The sequence below is a fragment of the Aethalodelphis obliquidens genome, unplaced genomic scaffold (genome assembly GCF_003676395.1).
Source record: "Aethalodelphis obliquidens isolate GAN/ISIS:26980383/991018 unplaced genomic scaffold, ASM367639v1 scaffold57, whole genome shotgun sequence".
Classification (NCBI taxonomy): Eukaryota; Metazoa; Chordata; class Mammalia; order Artiodactyla; family Delphinidae; genus Aethalodelphis; species Aethalodelphis obliquidens.
The window spans coordinates 658,958-672,069 of record NW_020838001.1 but is presented as its reverse complement, the minus strand read 5'-3'; the positions used below and the strand labels follow the sequence as shown (position 1 = coordinate 672,069).

General features: G+C 64.5%; 1 protein-coding gene across 2 annotated transcripts in view; it reads right to left on the bottom strand.

Annotated features, from left to right (window-relative positions):
• Window positions 1-5,359: 5,359 nt before the first annotated feature.
• CHRNA4 (cholinergic receptor nicotinic alpha 4 subunit) overlaps window positions 5,360-13,112 on the bottom strand; it is a 12,848-nt gene continuing 5,095 nt past the window's right edge. Inside the window, exons 4-6 of one of the 2 annotated variants that reach the window (XM_027086735.1) lie at window positions 12,960-13,069; window positions 8,336-9,677; window positions 5,360-5,626 (exon numbers count right to left, since the gene is read on the bottom strand). In XM_027086735.1, coding sequence (XP_026942536.1) covers window positions 5,501-5,626; window positions 8,336-9,677; window positions 12,960-13,069 — 1,578 coding nt within the window. In that variant the 3' untranslated portion in view covers window positions 5,360-5,500. The remainder of the gene's footprint in view (window positions 5,627-8,335; window positions 9,678-12,959; window positions 13,070-13,112) is intronic. The other variant, XM_027086736.1, reaches the window with a different exon arrangement.

The window sequence follows — 13,112 nt, the reverse complement described above, 5'->3', positions numbered from 1 at the left end:
CGTCAGGTGGAGTCCCAGATTCCCCACCCCCGTCTCTCAGAGAGGAGCCGCCATCCATCCTCGGCCTCAAGGACCCCCTGCCATAGTCTCCCTGTCACCCTGGGGCTTGCCCCCACTTCCTGTGAGGCCACTGCAGCCCCCAGGCCCCGGTGCCCCGGTGCCCCCGGCCGGCCCCTCCAGAGCTCAGGACCCGCTTGGGGGTCTCAGCCTCGGCTGCACTCTGAGTCCGCAGGGTGGGGGTGGGCTTGGAGAACGCTGGTGTGGCTGCCCCGGGCCCAGCCAGGGGCTCCCTGCCTCCCTAGTGGCGGCCCCGCCTCTAGAGTCATGAAGTCTGGCTCAGCCCCCGTGTGCTCAGGCCTCGTGGGACCCCAAGCCGCTGGCCCCTCGCCTCGTCACTGCCCCGCACGCCTCCCCCTCCCTGTGACCAGCCTGGACGCCACCGTCTGTGCAGTGCCCGTTCCCCGCTCCGCTCCCCATCCACCTGGGAGGCTCGCCAGCCAGCCGTGGGCCCTGGGGTCAAGCAGTTCCCTGAACACCAGGACGAACCGGGGGCGGGGCCAGTGAAGGCTCCGAGGTGACACTGGGGCAGAGACAGGACAGAGTGGGAGGAGGAGACCGTGGAACGTTCCGGGCAGCCTGGGGCCGGGCCTGGCTGCGCCTGACCCAGAAATGGCAGGAGGACAGAGTGAGCTGAGCACAGGCCCGGGAGGGGTCAGCCCGGGGAGCGGGGAGCGGGACAGGGGCTGCGGGGAGGGGTTTGGGTTTTGTCCTCAGAGCGACTGGAAGCCCCGGGGTTCTGAGCAGGGGCTGCCATGACCTGGCGTCTGTGTGAACGACCTGTAGATGAGAGTGCAGGTGGCCAGGTTGGGGGGATGCCCACTGGCATGGAGGTGGCTGGACTGGGGAGGTGATGGCTTGGAAGGGGTGGGTGGGGGCTGAGCCCTGGGCGAGGTGGGGTCCAGGGGCCCAAGAGCAGCCAGGTGGTGGGGGGAGGGGCTGGGTGGGTTGGCGAGAGTGGGGTTCATGGGGGCAGAGTGTGGGTGCTGCCATCTCAGAGCAGCAGTGAAACAGACTGGGCTCATCCCAGGACTGAGTCTCTCGTGTCTCCAAGGCTGGGCGGGGAGGGCCGGGGGCAGCAGCAGGAGGGGGTGGACGCTGCCAGAGACCACCTGTCAGGATGCGGCTGGCAAGGGGCAGAGGAGAAGGCTCCAGAGCTGGGGAACACCTGCTCAGGAGGCAGGCGACGCCCCCACAGCAAGGGCGAGATGGGCAGGAGTGGGCACTGGCCCCTGCATCGCCTCTGGCCCTTTACGGTCTGAGCTGCCTCGAGGGCTGACATGAAGCCCTCACAGGACAGTAAACGTCCCTCCCCAATTTCCCCGCGCACATACACACGCGTGCATGCATCTCCCCCTGTGGGCACACGTGCTTCCGCACATTCACACGCGCAGCGCTGCTCCCGGGTCTGGGAGATGAGTTAACGGGAAACGCGACATGTGAGCCGCACGACCGCCGAGCAGGTCTCGGGAGTTGAAGGAGAATGTGGGTCCCCTTTCGTCCATTAATTTAAAATTACAGTATCTTCAAAGAGGGAAGGACGGGTAGTAATAACATGGAGCTGAAATGAACAGGTGCGAGGAAACGTGGCGTGGGAAACAAAAGGAGAAATAAAGTCGGTGAGGCAGGCTCAGTAATTACGGGCCCAACTTCAGACAGGCCGTGGGATTCGGGGGAGGGAAGCCACCCAGGGGCTCGGGGGAGGATAAAAATGGAAAAAGCGTTGCATCCTCATGAGGGGCTCCAAGAAGAAACAGGAAGTCAATGGAGGGGGCAGAATGTTGAAATAAGTACTTTTTTAAAGATTTGAGAATTAGAGGAGGATTTAAAATCCCAGATGGAAAGTCTCAGAGGGCGAAGTGGGACCGACTTTTAAAACATACCCTTAGGGCTTCCCTGGTGGCGCAGTGGTTGAGAGTCCGCCTGCCGATGCAGGGGACACGGGTTCGTGCCCCGATCCGGGAGGATCCCACATGCCGCGGAGCGGCTGGGCCCGTGGGCCGTGGCCGCTGAGCCTGCGCATCCGGAGCCTGCGCGTCCGGAGCCTGTGCTCCGCAACGGGAGAGGCCACAGCAGTGAGAGGCCCGCGTACCACAAAAAAAAAAAAAAACATACCCTTAGATTCACTGATGCCAAAAAACAAAGACGGTGGGGAAATTCTTTAAACGCTTTTCTACAAAAAGACAAGAGTCGCCCTACGTCAAAAGGTGGGGGAAATGACCTCAGAGTGTTGAAGGGGAAAGGCTCGAATTTTATGCCCAGCAGAATTACTACTGAAACGAACAGGGTGAAAATACATTCTGAGGCCCACAAAGTCTGAGAAGGCAGGTCACACGTCACAGGGGATCCTCTTCGAAATCTGGTTGGTGACGTTTTCTGCAGAAAGGGAAAGTAACCAGCACTTAGGCCCGATACACGGAAAATCCCAGGTAAGTAAAACCCTAGTGACATTCGCCGTTCACAGAATCGTCAAGCCCTCCCCAGACCATCACATCGGTGGCAACCTAGACTAGATTCCAGGCTGTTCCAGAATCCCTGAGGCAGCCGAGGTGCTTGCTTTCTTTGGAGGTGGGAGGCATGATGGAGACAGTTTTCGTATCATCTTGTTAAGCTCTCGAAAGACACCAACACTCTTTAAGTTAGGAGCAGCCGCCAGGAGGGAAAACACTGAACGCATAACCTTCAAGATTAGCCAACGAGATCAAGTTTTCTTGTATGTAGGGGGACAGAACACATGCAAACAGAAAAATCAGAGGGACGGCCTAACCGTATCCCAGTGTAGCAGAAATTACAACAAATAGCGGGGAGTTTAACCCTTCAAAAGATTGCTTTCTACTTCTAGCCGTGATGGAGTAACCCACACTGGACCAAAAACCATTAAACAGCACGGAAAACATACGAGGAAACTGCTTTTAGGCATTTTAATGTAGAAGGGTCAGTGTTTCAACAAATGGTGCTGACACAGCCCTCTCCCTGGCGTGTGAGGCCCCCAAGGTGTCAAAACATCACAAGACACAGAAAATGAAACACAGTCAACACTAAAAGGAGGAGGACACCCAGCGGGACCTGCACACAGTGGCTTGAGGCAGAATGACCGGACAGAGGCCAGCACAGGTGACAGAGACACAGACTGGCTTTAGTTTATTTGGACAGAAGAACACGACTCAGCAACTAACGACAAAACTGTTTATGGATGGAGACACAGCCATGGTGGGTGTGGACCGCACCACACCTGGTGGAAGACCAGGACAGAAAGGCTGAGAACGGGGGGCTCCACTCACACCAAGGTCAGGGACAGGCAGAGACCATCTCTGGTGAGGAAATTAGAGCCATCACTGCCACCGGGGCACAGGCTGGAAGGGGCTGGAGGGGGCTCTGGGGGATGGGGGCCTTGGGGTCGAATCTAGTAAAACTCACTGATCTGAGGGCGTAAGACCAGGCATTTTGTCATAGGTAAGTTTCATGTCAATCAAAACAAACCAAACAGAAACCCTGGAGGCAAATACCGCAGAGTAGCGGTCATGGTTAATTCGGTGGGAATGTGGGCGATGTATCCTGTGTGCAGATTTTCTGACTTGTGTTTGGGTCTCAAAAAACAGAAAAAGCGGAAACCAGAAAGGGGAAGCATCCCCATCCCTGGGGCTCCTGCTGTCTCCCGACCCAGAAAAGAGCATCTGCAGCTGGGCACCCCCAGGGCTCCCCACAGCTGCGCCGTATCTGGCGCTGGACCCGCTTACGTAAGGACGATTGAGGCGCTGACATCTGAGATCTGCGTCCTGGCTGCGTCCTCGGGGGCCTGGCCCTCCCCCGCTCCGCCGCCCGGTCCTGGGTCCTGGGGAACGCCCACCCGGGCTCTCCCCCAGCATCCTGGGATTGGTGCCCCAATGGCCCCAGGAGGCAGGTGCCGATCCGAGATGGGCAGATGGGGGCCTGGATGTCCAGGGGGCCGTCCCGAGCTTCACAGGCGGCGGGGTGGGGGGGCTGCAGGCTCCAGCCTCCTCCAACCTGGCGTTGCCCTCCAGCTGCACCTCTACAGCAGCATCTCTGAACTTCACTAAATTATTCACTCCATCCTCCCCAGCACCTTGTGCGGGACCCAGGCACAGCCTGGGGAGTGGGGAGACCCAGGGCTCCAAGGGGGCCGGCTCCAACCTGCCAGCCACACCCCCCATGCATGGGGTCTGGGGAGGTGGGAGCTTGACCATAAAGGGGAGCGATTCTTTCGGCCTGGGGGGCCCCCCACCCAGGTGCCACTCCTGGGGGAGGGGCCACATTGTCCAGGACCCGCCTTGGCACCTGGAGCCTGAAGGTTTGGAAGAATCAGAAGATGGGGGGCAGCATTCGCCCACCCCGGCACCACCCCCAGGGCTGGTGTTTCCCCAGAGTCTCCAGGGACACTGTTGGTGCCGCCCAGCGCTTAGCCTTGGGGTGGGGGGACACTGGGCCCCCAGGGCCATTGCCCGCGCACCTCCCCCCACCACCTCGGGCAGGGCAGCCCCCGCATGGTGTGATGTAGGGGTCCTGGGCTGGGGGGAGGCCTGTGGAGGGTCCCCTCCACCCCCTTGATGTTCTCAGGGGCTCCACCCCCAGGGACCACACTCCAGAGGGTCTCCAAGTCGGCCAGATGAGCTGTCCTCGGGTCCCCCCAGATCACCATGGCTACTGTGTCAGGGAAGTCCTACCTGTGTCTATGCCCCAGAGGGGAACCCACGGGAGGTGTCGGGGAGCCCAGTCCTGAACGTGGCTCTGGGTCCCTCACAAAGTACCAGGGCCCACGGGGGTCTGGGGGCATCACAGGCCCCTGAGAAGTGCTGGCCCAAGACCCCGGCACCCCTGGAAGGCAGACATCTGGACTCCCTGGGGCTGAGGAACCCTCACCCGAGGGGGACCTGCCACTGGATTCTCCTCCGAGCAGGACCACGTCTCATCACTCCGTCCCCAAGTCCCCGCAGGCACAAAGTCTGGGTTTTCGTTAATCTACTCAGAACAGACCAAGATAAAATCCCTGCTTGGACCCTCCCCTGGCAAATGAGGTTCGAATGTTTGCTGACTCGCCTCTGGGGTCAGAGAGAGCAGGTCTGAGGACCCACGGGTGCCCCAGGCCCGGGTGGGAGAGGCAGCCAGGCCTGGCTCAGTGCCTGGGCCTCGGGGATCCCACAGGGACGAGGGGCTTTGGGGGCTGAGAGGGGCTGAGCGTGGCCACGGGGCGTGGCCCTGGGACAGTCAGGGCTGCTGGGACATTTGCCGAGAGCGGTCAGACGTGCGTCCTGGCGGGAGGCCATCATGTCACCATGCTCCGGATACGCCGCCCTGCAGATAGACAGGCATTTACCAGCCTCCCGGGCAGGTCCCCAGGAGGCAGCTTCCAAGGCCATCTCACAGCAGACAGATGATGGGGGGCAATCTGGTGAGTGGCATGATCGCATCGAGTGCGGGGAGTCCCCTAGATCATGCCGGCCAGCCAAGGCGGCAGGAAGAGGCCCACCGTCCCCAGCAGGCAGACGAGAACGAACACCCAGAGGAAGATGCGGTCGATGACCATGGCCACGCACTTCCAGTCCTCCTTCACCTGCGGACAGACACACATGGTCACTCCCGGCCGCACCCTCAGGCCTCACCGCAGCACGAACCTTCTAGAAGCTCTCTTCCTATCCTGGCCTCCAAGGGCACAGGCACACCTGTACTGGGGTGAGAGGTGGAAAGGGGCCACAGAGAAACGGCTTGTCCACCTCAAGTCCGGGCTCAGAAGCAGTGGGCTGCAGGGTCAATGCCCTCTACGGGGGCTGGAACGCAGAGCCACTGCAGGGGACAGGGTCCAGCATGGTGGCCCCACCTGACTTCACCTGCCTGAGCTCCAAGATGGTAGTGATGCCTCTGGAGGGATGCCAGGGTCCGCACTGTCACAGTGCAATGTGCTCTGGGTTTGCTAAAGCTGGAGGCACCGTGGGGACCAGCCAGTACACCCCCATTTGCAGGTGGGCAAGTGAGGCGCAGGGAGGGGGCACCCACAGCCCCTTGGCTGTGCGGGGCAAGAGCCAGGAGCAGCCTGAGCAACGGGGCCTGGCCTCCAACAAAAAGCCCAGGGCAGGCTCCACGGTGGACGGCGTCCCAGGAGTGACAGCTGAGTCCCAACTGCCCTTCACTCCTGCCCCCTGCCCCGGGGGTGGCACTCACGGCCGGCTGCCCATGTGGCTTGAGCCCCTCATGGGTCAGGGGGTCTCTCGGCTCTGTCCCTAAAGCCGCTTGAGGGCGAGGGTCACATGTGAAGGAGGGCACAGCCCTGTGCTGCCTCTGAGCCGGGCAGCTGCCGGGGCAGAGGGCTCCATGCAAGGGCGAGCGGGGACCCCGGGCTTGAAGTGGGTGCACACACGCTGAGTGCAGCACCTGTGGTTGCTGCCTTGGACTCGACGAGGAAGGTGACTGCACCATCCCGTCTGCAGGTGGGACCCTGAGGCCCAGGGCGGCGCAGGATGGGCCGTGGTTACACGTCCACACTGGGCGAGCAGGTCCCGGCCTCCACCTGGTGTGACCCCACGGCAAAGGCTCAAGGAGGCCACAGGTGGGTCCTGGGTGGGCAGCTGTCAGCCCTTGAGTGACCAGAAAGGATGCGGCCCCCAGGCTCAGGCCAGCCAGGCGCCAGTGGGTCTGATGGGCCTGGGCAAGGGCAGGCTTGTCACACCCCGTTTGGGGGCCGTCGAGGGAAAGAAGACTTCTCACTGCTGTTTCGTGCTCTGATTTTTAAAGTAATCAGAGGCGTCCTGATGGTTTTAAGCCAAAGTTTATTCTCAGGAGACCAGAGCAAACGGGGTCACTATAAGCGAGGGAGCACCAGGACCCTCTGTTCCGGGAAGCAGCCCCGCGGCGCGCGGCCTCCGCGCTACCCTTCAAACCGCCCCTCCTCCCAGGATGAAAGGCTCGCAGACAAAGCTGCCCCAGCCCGGATCCCAGGCTGGTTCCTGTGAAGTCGCTTTGCTCCCCAGAGCCCGGGGACGATGCCCAGAACCAGAACCAGGTCGCCACAGCCAGGCCCGCGATGCTGGTGGAGGGGTCTGGGGACGAGGGGCCGGCCCTGCGCTGAGGACCGCTGGGCCTCCGAGATCCTGGTGACACTTCAAAGGCGTCAGTCTCTGCTCAGCAGGCCCTCAAGCCCTCACCAGAGCCAGAGGTCCTCTCGTCTCAAGAGCTGGCTGCAAGATGGAACCTTCCAGAAACCCCCAGGTGGCCTCACAGCCCCTTGGGATTCAGGGGGATGACCAGCCGGTACAGGGAGACCGGCTCACTGCTGGAGGCGGGGCCCAGCCACGGGACAGACGCATGTCCGGAAAACGATCACGGGCCATTCCCAAGAAAGCAAAGGGACCAGGAGGTTCCTGGAGGGAACGGCAGTGTCACACCCGCCCCCAGGTCCAGGGAGGGGACAGCAGTGTCACGCCCGCACCCAGGGTCCATGTCACGGGCAAGAAGAAGCTAATGCGGGGCAAGGTCAACGCAGCATAACCGATGCCCAGGTTGAGCAGCCAGTAATGACCAGGCTGACTGACCAGTGCCCTCCCCCTACCCACCTGTCTCTGCCCATGCCCTGAACTGGGGCTCGGCCGCCAGCCTGGACCCACCCTCACAGGCACCCACGACGTGGCCAGTGGAGCCTGAGCCTCGGGGAGCAGCCCCACTGCCACCCCCCACCAGCTCCACGGGGCCCTGAGTCTCAGCCATGTCTGAGCACCCGCCCTGCCCACCCAGACCCCGGGCGCCCTCTCCCCAGCTGGGCACAGGGGCGCCGGCCAGAGAGGCAGGGCTGTGTCCCAGGCCTGAATTCTCCTTTCCCCCCGCCAGGACGCTGAGGCCACTCAGCCCCCTCCTGTCTCCTCTCAGCCCCTCTCACCCCAACCCCAGGGCCCAGACCCCCCCACCAGTCCTTCTCCGGGAGCCCTTGGCGGGGTGGGGGGTGCTCGAGATCCGGGGAGGGGGGTGCTCACCAGGTACAGATGGTGCTGGCAGCCCCACCCCCGCCTGCAGGCTCCCTGCGCCCTGAAGCCCCAAGGGGGTGCCCGAGATCCACTCTGCTCTCTGCCAGCCACTCAGTCACCGCAGGGACCCCCGCTGGTCTCGGAGGCTTGGGGCAGAGGGAGCAGACGGCGGGGTGGGGGTGGGGGGCCTCCAAGCTGAGCAGCGGCTCTGGGACCTGGTTTCTGGTTTCTGGGTCTTTCACCGGCCACCCCCTCCTTCAGAGTGGACAGGGCAGCGGGGCCCGTCCGGCACGGCCGTGGCGCGGACTTACCGAGAAGTCCATGTCTTCCGCCTTCAGGTGGTCTGCGATGTACTGGACTCCCTCAACCGCCCGCGCCAGAGCTGGCGACAGGGGCTGGGGTGGCGTGCCGGCGCCGGGGGCCTTGAGCGCGGCATTTGGTGCCTCCGCCTCCGTCCTGCACTTGCACTTGCAGGGGGAGGCCTGGTCTGGGGGCGGAAGCTCGGCCGAGGGGGCCGTGGTCAGCGAGGCAGGGGAGCCGTCCGCCGGGCGGTCGGCTGGGGAGGCGGCCTCCTCTCGGGGCGCGCAGTACTGGATGCTCTGGGACCGGCACCTCACGCCGCCCTCTGCCACTTCGCTGGGGCCGGACACGTGCTGGACGCTCAGGGACCGGGCCTTGGCAAGCCCTGGGGCCCGGGTGCCAGTGGGGGGGCGGCAGGGCCCGGGCGAGGGGCACGGGCCGGCCTTCTCGGCCTCTGAGGGCCGCAGAGCAGAGGCCTGGTCTGAGGGCGACGTGCAGGCCGGCCGGTCCGGGCCGCAGGATGGGGTCGGGGATGGGGCGGGGCCCCTACTCCTGAGCTCGGGCTCCCCCCGGGGCTCCGGCCAGAAGCGCGGGGCTCCGGCCACCTCGTGCACGGACCCGACGAGCCGCCGGCAGTTGTCCTTGACCGCGGACGGCCGCTTCATGAAGAGCAGACGCGGCACGACGTCCAGGAAGACGCGGCGGACCCAGGCGGGCATGGTGTGCGTGCGCGGGGAGCGGTGGTGCACGTTGAGCACGAAGACGGTGATGGTGATGGAGAGCGTGACGAAGGTCATGGTGAAGAGCAGGTACTCGCCAATCAGCGGGATGACCAGCGAGGTGGACGGGGTGATCTCGGTGATGAGCAGCAGGAAGACGGTGAGCGAGAGCAGCACGGAGACGCACAGCGTGACCTTCTCGCCGCACTCGGACGGCAGGTAGAAGACGAGCACGGCGAGGCAGGAGACGAGCAGGCAGGGCGCGATGAGGTTGACGGTGTAGAAGAGCGGCAGGCGCCGGATGACGAAGGCGTACGTGATGTCCGGGTACACCTCCGCGCAGCACTCGTACTTGCGCGTGTTGTAGGTGCCCACGGCGTCCACGATGACCCACTCGCCGCTCTCCCAGAAGCCCAGCTGGTCCACGTGGCTGTGCATGCTCACCAGGTCGATCTTGGCCTTGTCGTAGGTCCAGGACCCGAACTTCATGGTGCAGTTCTGCTGGTCGAAGGGGAAGAAGGTGACGTCGATGCTGCAGGAGCTCTTGTAGATGGCCGGCGGTGTCCACTGCACCCGCCCGTCGTGAAAGAGGTGGGCCTTGGTCAGGTGGGTGACGGCAAAGTCCCCGTCCGCGCTGGGTGGGAGACAGAGGGCGTGGGTGAGGTGCCCGGCACCCGCGGCCCGGAAGCTGTCTTCCCCCCCGCCCGCCATACGCGCCCCCACTTCGCAGTGGCCTCACCCAGGACGGGGCGGCCCTGGGCTCGTTGCTCCCCTGCCCGCATCGCTGTCACCACCCCTACCCTGGGGGCAATGCTCCGTGGAGACCGTCTCAGCGGCCCACATCGCGCCTGACGCCCAAGCTTGATGGTGGTGATGACCGTGATTATTTGGGGGCCGGAAAGGCCGTCCACGCCACATCAGGGGCCCCAGGCACACAAGTGGCCCCTGGGTAGCACGCAGAGCAGCTCGTCCCCTGCGGTCACCCCAGAGCTGGGCAGAAGTCGGACCTGTCCGGCCACCTTCTCGTGCTCCAGACTGGTGTTTTCTCCCCATTGACCCCACCCCCCCAAACTTAGAGGCAGGACCCCCCTTCCCGCACAGGTGAGGACTCCAAGGCCCAACGAGGCAAAGACCAGTCTGGGCCCACCCCAGGCAGGACATGGACCCCAGGCCCTCAGCCCTCCTGCCTCTCCCTCGGCCTTGGGGTGCCCTGTCCACAGACCGGGATGGGCAACAGAGCGAGGGGCTGCTGTCCCAGCCCTTCTCCTCGTGGGCAGAGTGCCCAGCCTGCAGCCCTAGCCCTGGACCTCCCAGACAGTGACGTCCACCTCAGTTTTCTCCACCAAAGACACCCATGGTGGGAAGGGGGGCACACTGACACCGCGAGAGGTGAGGCAGCCGGCTGTGGGGACACAGGGACACCTGCTCACGGCCCCCCGAGAGCCCTTCTTGCCTCCAGAGTCAGCCACTCTCTTCTCTGCAGCTGGAAGCATCCGGTCCCCAGTCTGGGTCCTGAGTGGGTGTCACCTGGGCCTCGGAGGCCCCTCTGTCGGCCTGTTTCCCCACGAGGCCTGCGCTGCCCACGCCGACCGTGCGTGGTGCCCATAGGCCTGAGCTGCCCACGCTGACCGTGCGTGGTGCCCACAGGCCGGTTGAGGCGGCAGCCGTTCCCCCAGCCCCTCCAGCAGCCCTGCCGCTTCGGCTCTGAAACGCTGATGGGAGACCTCGCCCCCTCCCCCCAGGACACCCCCCCAGACAGCTGGCCCCAGCACTGAGGGCCACCGGACGCTAGTCACCAAGCCCGTGTCTTCACACTCGTGTGCGGAGGGCACATCAGCCCCGGCCAGGTCCTCAGAGGGCCTAGGGCTCTGCACGTGGGACCCGGCGCCTAGCGCAGCCCCAGTAAGAAGCAGCTTTCCCCAGGGCACGCTGTCACTACCTGTCACCGCTGCACGAAGTCCCGCCCCCCCCCACAGCTGGTTCCTGTGTCCCCAGCAAGCCCAGGGGTGTGGACGGCAGGACCGCATGACAGCGCACGTGGGAGGAGGGCAGCCTGAGCCGGCTGGCCCCGTCCCTGCTCCGGGCCGCAGACGCCCATCCACGTGAGACCCTCTGGCTGACAGGCCGACGCAGGAGAGCCCCCAGTGGTGGCATGGCCTCACGTGCACGCCCTCCAGCCTTGAAGGGGTGCCCCAAAGCTATCAGAAAAGCACCCCCGACCCTTCCCCCCGCCCAGCAGCCTGCGCTGACCGCTCAGCCTCACTCAAGTGCACGCGGCCCTGGCCGTCAGCTACCCGCTGCCCCTGGAAACAGGCCTCCTCAGTGGCCGTCCGGCCAGCGTCAGCCACCAGCTCTGGGGTCTGTCCTCACCCGTGCCCAGCCCCATCCAGAGCGGGCCTCGGTGCCGATCTCCATTCCCAAGAGAAGCTGGAGGTCCATGCCGCTACCTCCCAGGGGTCTTGGTAAGGAGGCCAGAAAAGGAGGGGGCTTGGGTGGCGGCCCCACTCCTGGGCTGCCGTCCCAGGGGCTGTACGGCTCCCAGAGCAGTCCTGACCACGCCCCCCTGGGTGCCGGGGTTCTGACCCTGGTACCTATGTTCTGGATCAAAGAGCCACGCAGGCGTATTCCGTGCCAGGTCCCAGCGGGGCAGGGGGTTGGGGGAGCTGAGCGTGGACCCGGGGGGCCCGGGCGGCTGGAGAACTCCAGGGCGCAGGATCAGACCGGGCAGCTTGCAGAGGGAGAGCGGAGAGCCCGCCCCGCCTTCCATTCCCCGAGCGGCCCCCCCCGTAATGCAGCCCCGAAACCCATCTCCTCCACGTGCGGCCGCTCTCCCACGGCCATTACTGGAATCAGTTAAGCTGGAAGAGAAGCCCAGTCGTTCTTAATCAAACAGCAGCATTTTGTAGGTCAGGCCCAAGCCTGGGGGCCCAGGAGGGCTTTTGTGCAGAAGCACTGAGGTCTTGGGGGGAGGGCAGGGCTCTGGGCAGACGGCTGGGACCAGAGGGGACCGAGTGCTTCCATTGGCTGTAGCTGTAAGTGCTGTGGAACTGCCGCCACCCAGGCCCGAGTCTGCATCTGCCCGTGTGGATTCAGCTCAGGGTGAGCTGGCCCGGCAATGACACAGCGGGGACGCGGGAGGGCACCAGGCTGCCCCGAGGTCGGGGACACCTCGAGGATCCCGGGAAAGGACAAGTTCAAGGACGCCAGCCCTCTGGAGCCCAGTGTCTGCCACAGCCGCGCCTCAACACCCCGGCCTCTGGAGCCCAGTGTCTGCCACAGCCGCGCCCCCAGCACAGAAACATCCTCCAGGAGATCAGATTTCAGAGCCGGGGACACGCGGCCCAGATAGAGGCTTCGTTTGCTTGAGTGCGGTTAGCGGGGTCTGGGGAGACTGCGAGCACAGACAGAGGGGCAGGAGGAGGGTGGGGGCGCGGGCAGCGAGCCGGCAGCGAGCCGGCATGGGGCTTCCTCCCCTACACCTCCCGGCCTTTGTTCCCCGATGCGGTCCGCTGCGTGTGCAGGGCCCACCTTCCCCAGACAGGGACTGACTCTGGAAAGGACTCCAGCCTGAGGGGGAGCAGCTGCAGGGCCTGCAGTCATCCTGGGAGGAGCTCAGACCCCTTCCCGGCCCGTGAGTGACCGAGGCCCCTGCCCCAGCCTGGGCAGGGACGGAGCCCCCAGGCGCCACTGCTGCCCCCAGGACCCCGTCTCCTTGCCACTTTGCCCGCTCATGGGCCCGCCCCCCACACCCCAGGCCTCAGCACCCTCCTTTACTCACTCCTCCTGCTTCCGAGCCTGCCCTCAGCCCACACAAGCCACCTGCCTCTTGCTCACACCGGCCCTGGAAGAGCTGCTGGCCGGAGCACGGCTGGACCCGGGCACCTGCCATCCTGCCGGCTAAGAACCCCGGGCTCACTTGTTGTACAGGACGATGTCCGGCCGCCAGATGAGCTCAGAGGGGATGCGGATGGAGGTCACGTTCTCGTAGTCAGCGGGGTCCCAGCGCAGCTTATAGTCATGCCACTCCTGGGGGAAGCCGGGGGGGGGGGGGGGGGGGGGGGGGGGGGGG